General features: G+C 38.0%; 1 protein-coding gene across 3 annotated transcripts; it reads left to right on the plus strand.

The window, feature by feature from the left end:
* Nucleotides 1-694: 694 nt before the first annotated feature.
* LOC143852568 (Peptidase C15, pyroglutamyl peptidase I-like protein) lies at nucleotides 695-12,903 on the plus strand. Of its 3 annotated transcripts, none has more exons than XM_077362000.1 (5): nucleotides 699-985; nucleotides 1,747-2,088; nucleotides 6,206-6,310; nucleotides 6,784-6,831; nucleotides 12,414-12,903. In XM_077362000.1, exons 2-5 carry the CDS (start codon nucleotides 1,834-1,836, stop codon nucleotides 12,651-12,653), a joined length of 648 nt encoding a protein of 215 aa, XP_077218115.1. In that variant the 5' UTR covers nucleotides 699-985; nucleotides 1,747-1,833; the 3' UTR covers nucleotides 12,654-12,903. The 3 variants fall into 3 exon arrangements, with proteins under 3 accessions (XP_077218117.1, XP_077218115.1, XP_077218116.1); XM_077362001.1 differs by having other exon boundaries at nucleotides 1,751-2,088; XM_077362002.1 differs by lacking the exon at nucleotides 6,206-6,310 and having other exon boundaries at nucleotides 695-985.
* Nucleotides 12,904-13,949: the final 1,046 nt, after the last annotated feature.

Consider the following 13,949-nt stretch of genomic DNA (forward strand, 5'->3'; position numbering starts at 1 on the left):
GGGCCATCGCAGAAGGCATTTTGTGGCTGGGCTGTTGCATGTGAGAGCAGCCACACAGGCTCAGATTCCGTCTTATTTATTTAGTTAGTCTGAGGTGGCTGCTCTCACTTGCAACAGTCCAGTAGCGAAATGCCTTCTGCGATGGTCCCTAGCAAATCCCAACATATTTAGTACAGAATATGTATGTATGTATCAATGTTTTTAATAGTCGGGGGCTTGTTCATGCAACCCGCATTCTCTATATACTACTTATAACACAAGAAAAGATGAGATCTACAGGAAAATTCATTTCATATGAATTTTTTTTCCAGCGTTCTGTAAATTCTAAGGAAATAATAAGTAGGCCCCACCAACGCTTTTGCTGGCTGTTAAATTTCAAAGGAAATAATTCTCACCTACTGTTAAAGCAGGCCAAGTATTCGCCACTTTCAAATAAGATGATTCTTTTCTCGCTTCATCTAGCTAGCCTCATAAGAAATTTGAGGGGGTGGCCCGGGGAAGAAAAGGGACTGAGTACATCACTTCACTTCAAAAGTGTAAATCAGAAACAAACAAATTCCAGCTGATTAGATAGATTATAATTCTTGAAAGCGATAGATGCCTGCATAATTGAGTAATGTAATACAGGTGTAAAATGATATTTCCACCCACTAAGACTAAATATAAAATTGTTTTCCAAGGGTGCGCGGATTGTTATCCTGCGCATCTGATCGGAAATAGATCAAATGACTCGAAGCCATATCAATGATGAGCGACAACAAAAAAGAATCATCATCATCGTAATCAAATGACCCAAATTTAAAAAGACTGTATGCAGATTCCTCTCTCTCTCCACAAATCTTAAGCTCATTGAAAAAGACCCACCACCGCCGCACATCTCTTTTTCTTTCTTTCTCTTTTTTTTATTATTGGTTTGGAGAACAAACCATTCTTTCTCAGCGTCCCATAGTTAAACCAACTGTTGAGAATTTTCTTGCGAGAAAGGGTAAGAATAAGAATTTACATGGGCTTTTTTTTTTTGTGCCCTTTTTCTTATCCAGTTTGCATCGTTAGTTTCTTTTTCTTTTTTCTTGAACTGAAGGGTTTTTTTTTTTTTTTGGGTGGAATTTGTGATTTTGAGTTGTTTAGTTGGGCGTTCATTTTTTATTTCCTTTTATTGTAATTGGGGTTTCATTTTTAGTTTGTTTTCAACCAATTTGATCCTGTTTGTTTTTTCAGTTCAAGTTCTGAACTTTTGTGAGCATTTGAGCAGTTTAATCTGTTCATAATGATTTAGTTTCTTTGATTCAAACTGGGTTTTTAATTATTTTTTTTTCCTACCTGTTCTCAATTTCGGACTAGAGGGGTTTGATTTTGATCATCAGGGTGTCAATACGATTTTACAAGTTTTATTTCTTCTTATAGAAGTTGGGTTCTTCGGGTCTGATTCTCCTCTGTATTGGCAGATTTAATCATATCATTCGGTTTTGTTTGAGTTAGATAAAGTGGGTTCCATTTGTTATGACCTTTTGGATAGTTAGTTTGGTATTTGATTGTTTACATTCATCTTGTGTAGAGAATAAGTAGAATGTTAGACTTTCTGGATTACTGGTTCAAGAGGGTTATTCTTAAACATTGAGGGAGTGCAATTTTTATTTTTTTTTAGAAATCACAACTTCCACTCTTTGATTATATCTCTTATACATTTATTTTTTGATTGACTTATCTAAATCAAAACTGTGTTTTTCTTTTTCCCATTTTTTGAAGGCAGGTAATGGGATATTAATTACACGGATATCAATTACTATAACGACACTGCAACCTTTGGTTATTTATTCCTCTGATTATCTGCAAATGGGGTCCGAAGGGCCTTCGGTAGTGACGGTTCACGTGACTGGATTTAAGAAATTCCATGGAGTTGCAGAGAATCCAACTGAGACAATTGTCAGTAATCTAAAAGGATTCATGCAGGAAAAGGGACTGCCAAAAGGCCTTATTCTTGGGAAGTGCAATGTTCTTGAGACCGCTGGACATGGTGCACTTGCTCCACTTTATCATATCTTGGAATCGTCTACTTCTGAATCTTCGAATTCAGGACGGATTATTTGGGTCAGTTGTTCCTCTTTCTCCCTTTTTACTCTTTGGATAAATTAGTATGGTTTTGATGGTTTACACTTTCTAGGAGCTGTCGAGACAAACTTGCAAGATGAATGTGTTAGAAGCTTTTCAGTCGAACAGTAAAGAACTTGAAATGTTTAATTGTGCTTCAATTATAATCTAAAAATTGATTGAATGTTGCATTCGATGTATAGGTGACTTTTGTCCACTTGAAATTTCTAGTAGCATCTCATATTGTAAAATTTGGTTCTTCCCTAGATCGGACCCTAATCTTTTTTCAACAATATGAAACTCTACTGTATAAGTTCTTATAACTGCTATTTCAGGAACCATCTCATGACTCTCATGACTCTTGGGCAGTTTTTGAAGTGAAACCATATCTTCAACTATTGGGAAACTTCATAATTGCTGCTGTAATTTGCCGTTCATTTCCCAATCACTACGCTAACCTGCCCATTTCCATTAAATAGTCACATGAATCCGTAACAAAGAACAACCTGACTTTCTAACTCTTATTTTATTGAATAAAATAGTAAGATTATGAAAAAATACTCATGGTGGATTCTATCAAACCAATCCCTTGTAGATCTCTAGCTTACTTAGAAGGGCATTTTTTAGAATTCTCTAAAATGTGGCTGTCTCGGAGCCAGGGATCAACCATAAAGACAAAAGGTGCAATTTTTAACCAATCTCGAAAAAGATACATATGGCGCTGATGCTGTTTCTCACTTATTCCATAGTGTTCAGTCTCAGAAACACACATATTGAGCAGACAGCATGTGCATGACAAATCAAAGGCAGCTAATTCATGCAGGAATTCTATAGTCCAGTCCACCCTGTACTTACGATTTGAAGTTAATTCATTAAGAGAATGCAATTCTATTTTGGGTGGCACACATAAGCATGTCATCAATATATTGAAAGGTGACATTAGTGGGCCTACACTTAAACCCGAAAATCCTGCAGCAGGATGCAAGTTGTTTTGGCTTTGGCCTATAATATATGTTCTCTAAAGCCCTTGGTATCATTGGTTTCCTTGATTTGAATTACTTTAGACAGATTATATGCACTCCCATTTACTGAATATTTTGGATCGGTGATGTTAAATTGTTAGTGTAAAAGAAAAGGAGACCTCTTGGCTGAAGAAGAATGCCTTAACCATTGAGCTAGAGCCTCAATCCCTTGTTCTCTACGTAGTATGCCGCATGGTTGTCACTATAGATCTTCATTTTTCATCAACCTTAAACCACCTTGAATATAAGAGTTTTCAGCCTCATCAACTCACAAGTGGTACGAGCCACTGCCTTGTACTCAACTTGTACATCTGATCTAGTAACAACACTGTGCTTTTTTACTTTTCCAAGTTGCCAAGTTTCCTCCAATAAAGCTGCAATATCTAGTAGTGGACCTTCTAGATATTCAAGTTACTGTTGGCTTAAAAAAATCACTTTGCTTTGAGTACCTTTCAAATATTATAAGATGCGCCTAATTGCTTGCCTATTGTGAACAATGGGTGCCAACTCAAAAAGGAAAAAAGTGTGAACTATGGGTAAGTGCATGAACTAACTTATCTTGCTAACTGCAAAAACAATGTCTAGATGAGTGATAGTCAATTAAATAAGCTTCCCAACAAGTCATATGTATATGTCTGGATCATCGAAGAACCCTCATTGATCCTATAACAACTTACTGTTTGGATCCACGGAATATCAACTGGTTTCGTTCCCAACAAAATTGTGTCTTTCATTAAACCCATATCATAGCCGACCCCAACTAGTTTGGGACAAAGGCTTAGTTGAGTTGAGTTGTATTAAACCCTTATCTTACTTCCTTTGTGATAGACTATTATCACACTCAGATCTAGTTACCTCATCCCAAGAAAATCCCATAGCTGGTTCAAGCCTTTTGTCAGGAAGTGCTGCCGTCAATTTATTTCCAATCATTGCCTTTAATAAGAATTGTTGTGAACATTCACATCCAAGACATCAAGAATAAGCATAGAGTGATCCAAATGGTTCTGCAAAACCCAAATTTAATGACCACATTGTTGAACTTCTCTAACCATGCGCGACAGATTGCTTTAAACCATAAATTGCTTTCTTCACCTACAAACCTTATTCGACTCCCCATGAGCAACAAACTAAGTGGTTTCTCTATTTACACTCCCTCCTATAGGTCTGCATCGAGGAAAGTATTTTTAACATCAAGTTGCCACAATGGTCAATCCATATTGGCTGTAATATATAACTACATGAGCTGAATTATGTTTAGAAACATGAGCAAAAGATCAATGATAGTTAATGCCAAAGGTTTGCGTGAATCTTTTACAACTACATTAGCTTTTAGCCTATCAACTTTACCATCAAGGAGATACTTGACCGCATAGACACATCTCCAACTTACTACACGTTTTCCAACTGGTAAATTAGTAAGCCCTCACATATTGTTTCATAGGAGAACAATCATCTCCTCATCCATAGCTCTTTTCAATCCATCACGAGAAAGGACTTTGTGACATGACTTCGGCAAAGACATAGAAGAAAGAGGTAATGCAAAATGCTTATATAAAATAGATAAGTTGTCAAAACATTTTGAGTAATAGGATGCTGAATAGAAGCTTGTTTACCTTTGTGAATAGCAATTGGAGGATAATTGTTGGAAATAGAATCAGTGTTTAAAAATGCGGATGCGACACAGAACGCAGCCGAAGATATTCCTAGTTGACTCGGCGCAGACGCAACCAAGAACGCAACTATGAGTAGAACTAAGATCGACAGACACAAAATTTGACTAATTAGCTTGTTGATTAATGACATTTGATACCTCCTTCACTCTCTTTCTCGTGTAAACTTGTAGGGGCTGCTTCTGGGTTACATTCGACCTAATAGAGGAAACAACTTCACAAGAAAGTTTGTAGGCTTTGATTTTGGTATGTGTTTCGGTTGTGATGAAAATGCAAACATGTCGTTAAAATTTCTGTAGAATTTCAGTAAAATCATGGAAACGTAAGGAAATATATGCAAATGATGGACACTTAAGTTGAAACTTCAGGAAGTGCTATAATAGGCACACTCTTTTTTTGAATGATTAGAATAAGCATGCATACACACTCAAAAACTATTTAGAATAAGCACACATACATACTAAAAAACTATCACATAAGCAAAAATACCAATCATAATGATTTAATAACATGAAACACTCAGTGACATGCACTGTCATGCATGTCTGGTAATTCAGTGCATACCAAGTTTCATGTGAATATTTATACAAATTACATACACTATATTTCACACACAATTCATATAAATATAATTATACAACACATACTGGTATAGTATATCACTAATACACTTACGATTTTGGTTTCAGTATGCATTTCAGTTCAGTATACGTTTTGGTGGGAATGAAAACGGAAATGTTTAGTCGTTTCATGTCATTTCCGGTGGAAATTTAAAACCATGTTCACAAGGTAATGAATAAGAAGACAAGGGTGTAGCCATTGGAAGAGGAACATGAAAAAATGGACATGTTACTTCTTGAGAATCACGAGGAAAAACTTCTTGAGAATCACGAGGAAACTAATTTATAAGGTTAGAAGCTTCTGCAAAATCTAGAGTATTCTCAAAGGATGTAACATCAAATACCCACAAACCTCTTTTGAAGGTCGGATGATAAATGGAGAGCGAAAAGGAAAAAGAAAGATGAAGGGACGAAGGAGTTCGTCGGGTTGGGAGTCTAAAGTCTAAACTATCAATCCACAAAATTTGTATCTTTACAATGTTTACATAGATAAAGGGTCTGAAATTTTTTTTTATAATAATGACACCATATCACAAATCATATTATAACCCTTAAACTAATCACTAGATATAAAATAAACCACTAAAAACACATTCTAATCCCAAAAACTCACTAAAAACACATTCTAATCTCAACATATATGATAGACTCTCCTTGAAAATCTTGAAAAAATTACTTATTATCATCTCTCATTATTAAGTTCATTCTCTTTCTCTGTCTGTCATTTTTCGGGTCTATCTCATCGTCACTAGATAGTAGGTATGGTTGCATTTTTGTGTACCCCTTCTAACGGGCAGTTCTGCAGCTTCACTTTGGTGTTAATAGTGGAGCAACGAGGTTTGCAGTTGAGCAGCAGGCAGTTAATGAAGCTACATTTCGCTGTCCTGATGAGCTGGGCTGGAAGCCTCAGGTTAGATATAAAATTAATAATATATGGTCTCTGACACTATTTTCTGAAGATAATTAAGGGTGGGTATTATGGCCACTTTTTCAATCACCCAACCCATTCATTTCTTTGTCCATACTATAGTTAAGCCATGCTCCAAAAATCTTCTCCATTCAATGATCCTAACCATTCATATTATAGAGGTAAAATGGATGGTTCAGAAATTTAAAAACAAAAGCTAAAAAATCTCCACAAATGGGAGGGTCAAGATTGTCTGACATAGGAGATTTTGGTCTATGACCCATCCATTGTGTGCCCTACTCGACTAGTACATTGCTGCCAGCATTTTTGCAATAAAAAATAGGCACGGGCACCATATAATTCCTCTAGATAGTCTCTTAGGATGTTTTAGAGCAGTTTTCATTATTTCTCATTGATTCAAATCTCCCGATTTTTTTGCAATTCAATTAAAGCTTCCTTGTATGTTTTATTTGCAGAAAGTCCCCATTATTCGTTCAGATGGAAACATTTCACGAACACGAGAGGTAAGCTGCCGACCTGCCGTTCATGATTTATTCTTATTATGCTACTTTTACTTTCTGACTAGTTAATTTATTCTTATTATGCTATTTTTACTTTCTGACTAGTTTCTCAACTTAATATTATGGTGAGGTTATAAATTGTTTCCTCGTACAAAAATTTGCTCGTTAGTGTTATTTTGTTGCTGGACCCCTTACGGGTTCGACATTATTATAACTTTTTAAAAAATTCTGAGCAAAAGTATCACTCAAAAGGTGATAGAGCATTCCGAAAGTCATCATTATGATGCATTTGTCCTTATGGTGCATTCACTTTAAGGTTGTGCTGCCTCACGTATCTCAATATCAACAGTCTGGCAAAATCTGTCATCTAACAGGCCTAATTGCTGCCATTTTCAGCATTTACTTGTTCCCAAGCAAGCAGTGAAGCATCCTTGCTCGATCCTAGCTCTATGTAACTGTGCAGGGATGGATTGACCATGCCATTTTTAAGTCCTTGGAGTCTGAAAATGCACAATATGGAGGTCGTGGTTTTCACAAGCAGTCCTTGGGAAACACCACATGGCCATGGGTATGTGATGTGCAACATTGTTGGTTGGATCTCTAATCTCTCAATATCCTCTGTGCACAACCAGAAATGACACGGATGATTACCCTATGTGTGATTAGGAATGTGCAGTGCATATCTTCAATGTGCATTTTTCCAGGAAAATTGCTTCATTTCTTTCTCTTAATCGTTTGTGGCTTATGGATAATGTGTTTCTTCTAGTAACACATTTTGTTGTTTGAATTCTTGGACTGTTTTATTATGTGAAAAGAGTTGCTCATCACAGGTCTGTTCTTTTTTAGGTAAGATGGGATTGGACCAACAACTCAAGGTTGGGGCACAAAGCCTTGTCCAAAAGAGATAAAGGCTCAACTCCTATAGGTGTCTCGATTAGTTCTATAGCAAGTGTAGATAATAAATTCATCTGCTATGGTGATGGAAGGGGTCAGTTGCAAGGATCCTGTCGTCTTTTCAAGTCGTTCTCTAATTTTTACTAGTACTTTTTTTTTTGAATGGTAGCAATAATATTAAAAGAAGACTGAGGGTGTCCCCCTTACAACACAGAAAAATAATTTTTACTAGTACTTGAACTTAGCAGATGCTATTTTCCATCGTAGAGAGGACAACCTTGCTTTTAGTAGGCTGGAGCAGGGGAGCGTTGATGGGTTGGAGTCCTTTTTCCTTGTAATGGATGAGAGCTCGTATCTTTTCTTTGAGCATGGATAATGCCTTGGACCTGATGGGTTATTGTTGGTTTTCTTCCAGAGTGTTGGAGATTCGTCAAGGAAGACTTGATGGTGGTGTTCCTTGATTTTTTCAGTTGGGCCTCTCTGCACAGAAATATAAGTGTCCTTTTATCTCATTGATTATGGAGGGAATGAGTCTTTTTGGGACTTTAGACCTATTAATCCTGTTGGAGTGTGTACAAGATCATTACAGAAATTCTAGTTTCTAGATCGTAGAAGGTGCTAGGCAGGGTGATCTATAAACAGCAGAGTGCCTTCATCGAGGAGTGTCATATTTTAGACGTTGTCTTGATTGCTCATGAGTGCATTTGCTTCTTACCATAGGTGTGGGAGGAAGGTGTTTTTATGTAAGCTGGATATGGAGAAAGCTTGCAGCAAGGTTGATTGGCAGATTTTAGATTATTTGTTGGATAGGATGGGTTTTGGCTCTAGATGGAGAGGCTGGATGTGAGTTTGTCTTTCATCAACTTGGGTTTTAGCGCTGGTGAATGGTTTTCTCAAGGGATTTTTTAGGAGCTCTCATGTCCGGTCTGAGGCAGGGTGCCCCACTTTCCCCTTTCTTGTTAATGCCGGTGGCCTAGGTTTTCAATGTGTGATTTAGGATTTAGAAGGGGTGGGGTGTGCGTGATGTATGATTATATGACCCACCTTCAATGTGCGAATGACATTGGTCCTTTGTGATGGGGCGGTGGATCAAGTCCACATTGTCAAAGCAATGATCAGATGTTATGAGGTGGTGACGGGGCAGCAAATTAATCTATCTAGATCAATTGTAATTGGTGTTTGGATGGAGGAGCCAAAGATGATTTTCCTGGAGGTCGTCCTTCGTTACAGGATCGATTCTCTCCCTTTTTCTTTTCTTGATCTTCCCCTATGCGTTGGTAATCTTTTTTAAGGCTCTCTGAGATACAATCATGGTGCGGTTCAAGAAGAAGCTAACGACTTAGAAGAAAGGGCTTATATCTCTCGGTGAGAGGATCATTCTGATTAAATTGGCTTTGGCTTGCTTGCGATTTATTTCAATTTATTTCTTGTCTCTCTTTCATTGTCTTGTGAGTGTCATCAACAAGTTGTAGTAGCTCCAAAGAAATTTTCTTTGGAATGATAGTGAAGATAAGAGGTGATAGGAATCAAAAGGTGCTAAAACTTACCAAAGGAGGTCTAATATTGTTAGAGGATCGAGTTTGAAGAATGTTGTACTTGTTTGGCATGAAGATGAAGCTCGAGGAGAGTTTTGTTGAAAAGAGGTGCCATTATCAAATTGGGCATCAAAATTACCTTAGGTGTCATTATAAAAACTGGCCTATGTGCTTTTTTCACTTAAGCCACTGAAGTGCACATGGGCCCACCTACCTATTTTCGTTGGAAATTTAGTGAGGAGCACGGATCACATAAAAAGTCCTAATTGTTACTGTTATTTGAGTTTTAGAAGTTAAATTTTATCAGGAGTTCAAATTAGTTTTTATTTTTGTTTAAGCAGCTAGAGGAGGCACCCCTCCCTTTACTTTCTTTGCGTACTTTTCTCTTCTGCCTTTCTTCTCTCCATCATCTTTATTTTTTCTCTCCATCTTCTTTACTTTCGAAGCTTCTCCATGAAGCCACAACTCATCAACCAACTTTCCATATGCCTCTGTACTCACAGCCCATAAACCATAATCAGTAATTCCTATACGTAGCTACCAATCACCTTCCCCATAAATGATTAACCCTAGACCTAATCCCCACGCACGAACTATTCAAGAACTCCTCCTAGATCACCCACCAGTCAATCTATCCCCTTCCCTTTATCGCTTGCAATCCAAAGCTTCTACTGCAGACCAGTTTTTTGCTTTCCTCCATTGTTGCCACTTTTCCTTACGTTTCCTTGCCCTGTGTCCTCACTAACTTAACCTGCCGGACACCTTTAAACCCAGAGTCACATCTGTGATTTCCTCAGATCCAGGATCAGATCCCCAAATTACCCTTTAGCAACCTGCTACATCATTGGAAACCCTGCTTTAAACTCTAGCTCCTTTTCCTTGCTATCTTGAGTCAGTACAGATTCAAGAACATGTCCAGAATCGTTACCTAAACCTGTTACAGGACTGAAAGTTAACCAAATCTTGTCTGTGCGTAAAGCCAATTAATCCAAATGCCCTGTTTTACATCCTGCAACTCCACTTTGACATCTGTTCTTAGTGCCTTATTAGCTCCTACCTCATTCAGAATTATCATCCAGACCTACCCTTAATTTATTCAAGTGCTACAGATCAGTCCAGACCTGTGAGCCTATTACCTATGAAAAACAGTCGTAACAAGAGTCTATTACATGTGAAAAACATTCCTAACGACCCCTAAGTTCCCATACCACAGTTTACCCAAACCTATTTCCTTTATCCCTGCTTATTCCCCTAACTCACTCGACCAGATATGAGCCTAAACCTAGAGAGCAATTGTAAACAGTTAGCTGTCCTACGTCAAGAGGCAGTACCACTTGGTTATTGGGTGAAGGTGTGCAGATCTAAGAGAGTGGTTTGGGTATCTGCTGTCTCAGGGAGGTGAATAGTGCATTGCTTGCCAGGTGGTTATGGAGGTTCAGAGAGGAAAAGGAAGGCCTGTGGAGAGAAGTCATGTGGCTAAATATGGGGAGTTGTGGGATGGGTGGGCCCCAATTGATTCTTTGTATCATCTGATTTCTTTGTGCCAGGTGGGGACCCGAGTTCGGTTCTAGCACGATATCTAGTGTGATGAGCAGCCCCTTAAGAGGTTGTGTCCCCATCCTTTTTGGATGGTGATTGAGCCTGATGCGAGTGTGGTTGATTGTTATATCTTCCAGGGTGGTATTGTGACTTGGGCCATCTAGGTCCATTGCCATTTTTTTTACAGGGTGGGGACCCGAGTTCGGTTCTAGCACGATATCTAATGTGATGAGCAGCCCCTTAAGAGGTTGTGTCCCCATCCTTTTTGGATGGTGATTGAGCCTGATGCGAGTGTGGTTGATTGTTCTATCTTCCAGGGTGGTATTGTGACTTGGGCCATCTAGGTCCATTGCCATTTTTTTACTGGGTGATTGACCAGCGGGTCATTTCTTTGACACCCTAAAGAGTTCTTTTTTACGATCGTAGGGTGTGGACGTGCGGATGTGGAGGTGGGATCCCGTGGGGTTTTCTCAGCCAGCTCTTTATATTGAGGGTATATTTGGGGGGCGAGGTGGATCGCCCGTTGGCTAGATTGTGGAAGAAACGAACCCCCATCCCACACCACGCCGCATTGTCGCTTCTATTCAGTAGATCATATGCTTATTTACTTTAATGTAGCCTCTCATGTGTGGAGTTTTGTCCTTGAGCTGTTTGGGGTTTCGTGAGTGTTTCTAAGATCAATTGACATGGTGATTGAGTCTTGGGGTTCTTCGCATTCCATAAAATAGAGGGAGGGCTTTGTGGCTCCTTTGTTTAGCAGCCACTCTTTGGGCTATCTTGGAGAAGAATAATATCAGACAAGCCTCTTCTCCCGTTGACAAAGAGTTGAAATCTCATGCCGAAGCTTATATATACAAGCAATATTCTTCCATAGGGAATAATTTCTACCTGTCTTATCTTAAACATCCTTTGTGATCTCCATGAATAAAATATGATTGAAATAAAATATCACCACATCTGATGATAACACATTTTCCCCTTGAATTTGGGGTCAGAATTTTGACAAATTTGGATATGCCCCACCATATAAAGAATGGGTATGCCTGTACCTTCTCCTCAAAGATGGCCTTTAGCTTCTTTTCTTGTCCTCTTTTTGTAGATTAGCTGGGTTTGAAGCCACAACCTTGTGGTTGCAATACAACACACCTTCCAGCTTATAGGCTCAAGCCTTGTGGTTGGTTTTTACTTTATTTCTTTTTTTACTCTCTGCGTTTTTTTAATGCATAGAGTTTGTTTCCTTGATGATGACATTATGTGGGTATAAGTGTTTTTCTATCTTAAAAGGCAAGTTTCATTCGCAATGGCAGTATATAACTAAATATAATTGGGCACTAAAGGTGCATAATATGACTTGGGAATTCTTAGGCCGAAACAAAAGAACACCCCCTGATTATAATATATTTTTCAAGTATATCTCAGTATGTTTGCAAAAGTTTTATCAAGCAGTGCTTATGTTCGTGCTTTAAATCTTCCAAAGTTTTAGTGTATTTCATAAAGGATCCGAGTTATAAAAAATTTGAGTTTGTGTCTTCCGTAAGAATAGGAGTTTGTATCTTTGGTTTTTTTATCATTTTATTTGCTTGCTTTCTGAAGGAATTTCTTATTAACTCCATCCAGACTTCTCTTCCCGTCAATGAGATTACAAAGGCCTTGGCAAAGATGGGCTATGAGGTGATGTCTTCCGATGATGCTGGCCGGTTTGTATGCAATTATGTCTACTACCATTCTCTCCGATTTGCGGAGCAACATGGCATCAAATCTCTCTTTGTACATGTTCCCCTCTTCTTGACTATAGATGAGGAGACCCAAATGCAGTTTGCTGCTTCACTGTTGGAGGTACTTGCCTCTTTACATTAGTGCTCTTGATGGTATAAATCCATGTGTGACATTTATCTGGCTGGTGAATACAAATTTGCTTCTGCAATTTAGGTATCTATATATGTATCTGCACTTGTAATTATTATGCATGTATGTCTAAATGGACCACTCTGCACAATGTTTCAATGGATGAATGGATGGATTTGGTATGATATTTGTGAATGAATTGGGAAGGTTAAGCTTCAATTAAGCTCTCCTTTTACTCAATAAATGGGTGTGTGTTATGATTCTTTGTTCTTTATCTTTATGTATTTTTTCTTTATGCTCTTATTCATCTGTATAACTTTGCTAACATGTTCGTCGGTTAAAAGGATTCCTTTGGATACCTCGAAAAATTATCTGCATATAATTTCCTGCGCAGATGGTTTTGGAATGAAATATGATTATTTGCAAACAGGTGGTCGTAATAATTTTAGAAATGACATGGTTAATGTCTTCTAAAGAGGCCTTAATATGCTATTTGTAAATAAGATCAATTAAAATATTCGCACGTAAGGACCAATTTTGGCACTAAGTGTCTCTGAGATTTTTGATACTTGTCAGTGCTGGGAAACATTTGGATGGTATCTCTTCTTTTTTGAACTGGTATTATATTCTGTCTTTTTTTTTTGGGTGGGTAAGCTGGGATTGAGTCCCCAACCTCTAGGTTGAAGAACAAAACCTTGACCATTGAGCTAGAGGCTCAATCCCATCATATTCTGTCTTGTTTCTTGGAAATGCATCCTGATTGACATGACATAAATCTCAAGGAATTCAAAAAAATATGAGTCTATTCTACAGATTCTCAAATATCCACATATCTGGTTATCATCTTCAACCCATCTGGTAAAACCCAAATGCCTCCCTCTGCACTAATGCAAAAGGGTGATTGCTTTTTAATCACCTGCAGTTTGACCTTTCATCTGAGGTGGCTGATCTCTCATGCAACAGCCCTTCCGCAAAATGCCTTCTGCAATGGTTCCTAGCAAATCCCTAATTACAATATAAACGTTTGAACATTATGCAAACTCTTACTATCCAAAACCGGTATGCATATCTATCAATCCCATGTGCATATGCTCCTTGCAAAGATTATGTGCTCTATACACGTTGCCTAATTCAAAACTCTTTTTTCTTTGAACACTTATTTTCAATATACATTGACCTTTTACCAAAATTTGTTGACATTGAAAAAGAAAATCGTAGAAAAATGATCACATAAATTCTCATCGGATTTGACTGAATCAGCCTACAGTCCCAAGATAAAATTTTGTAACTACAAGGCCTACTGATTTG

Source organism: Tasmannia lanceolata, unplaced genomic scaffold (assembly GCF_043159265.1).
Source record: "Tasmannia lanceolata isolate RefF3 unplaced genomic scaffold, GAP_Taslan_0.1 ptg000019l, whole genome shotgun sequence".
NCBI classification, from domain to species: domain Eukaryota; kingdom Viridiplantae; phylum Streptophyta; class Magnoliopsida; order Canellales; family Winteraceae; genus Tasmannia; species Tasmannia lanceolata.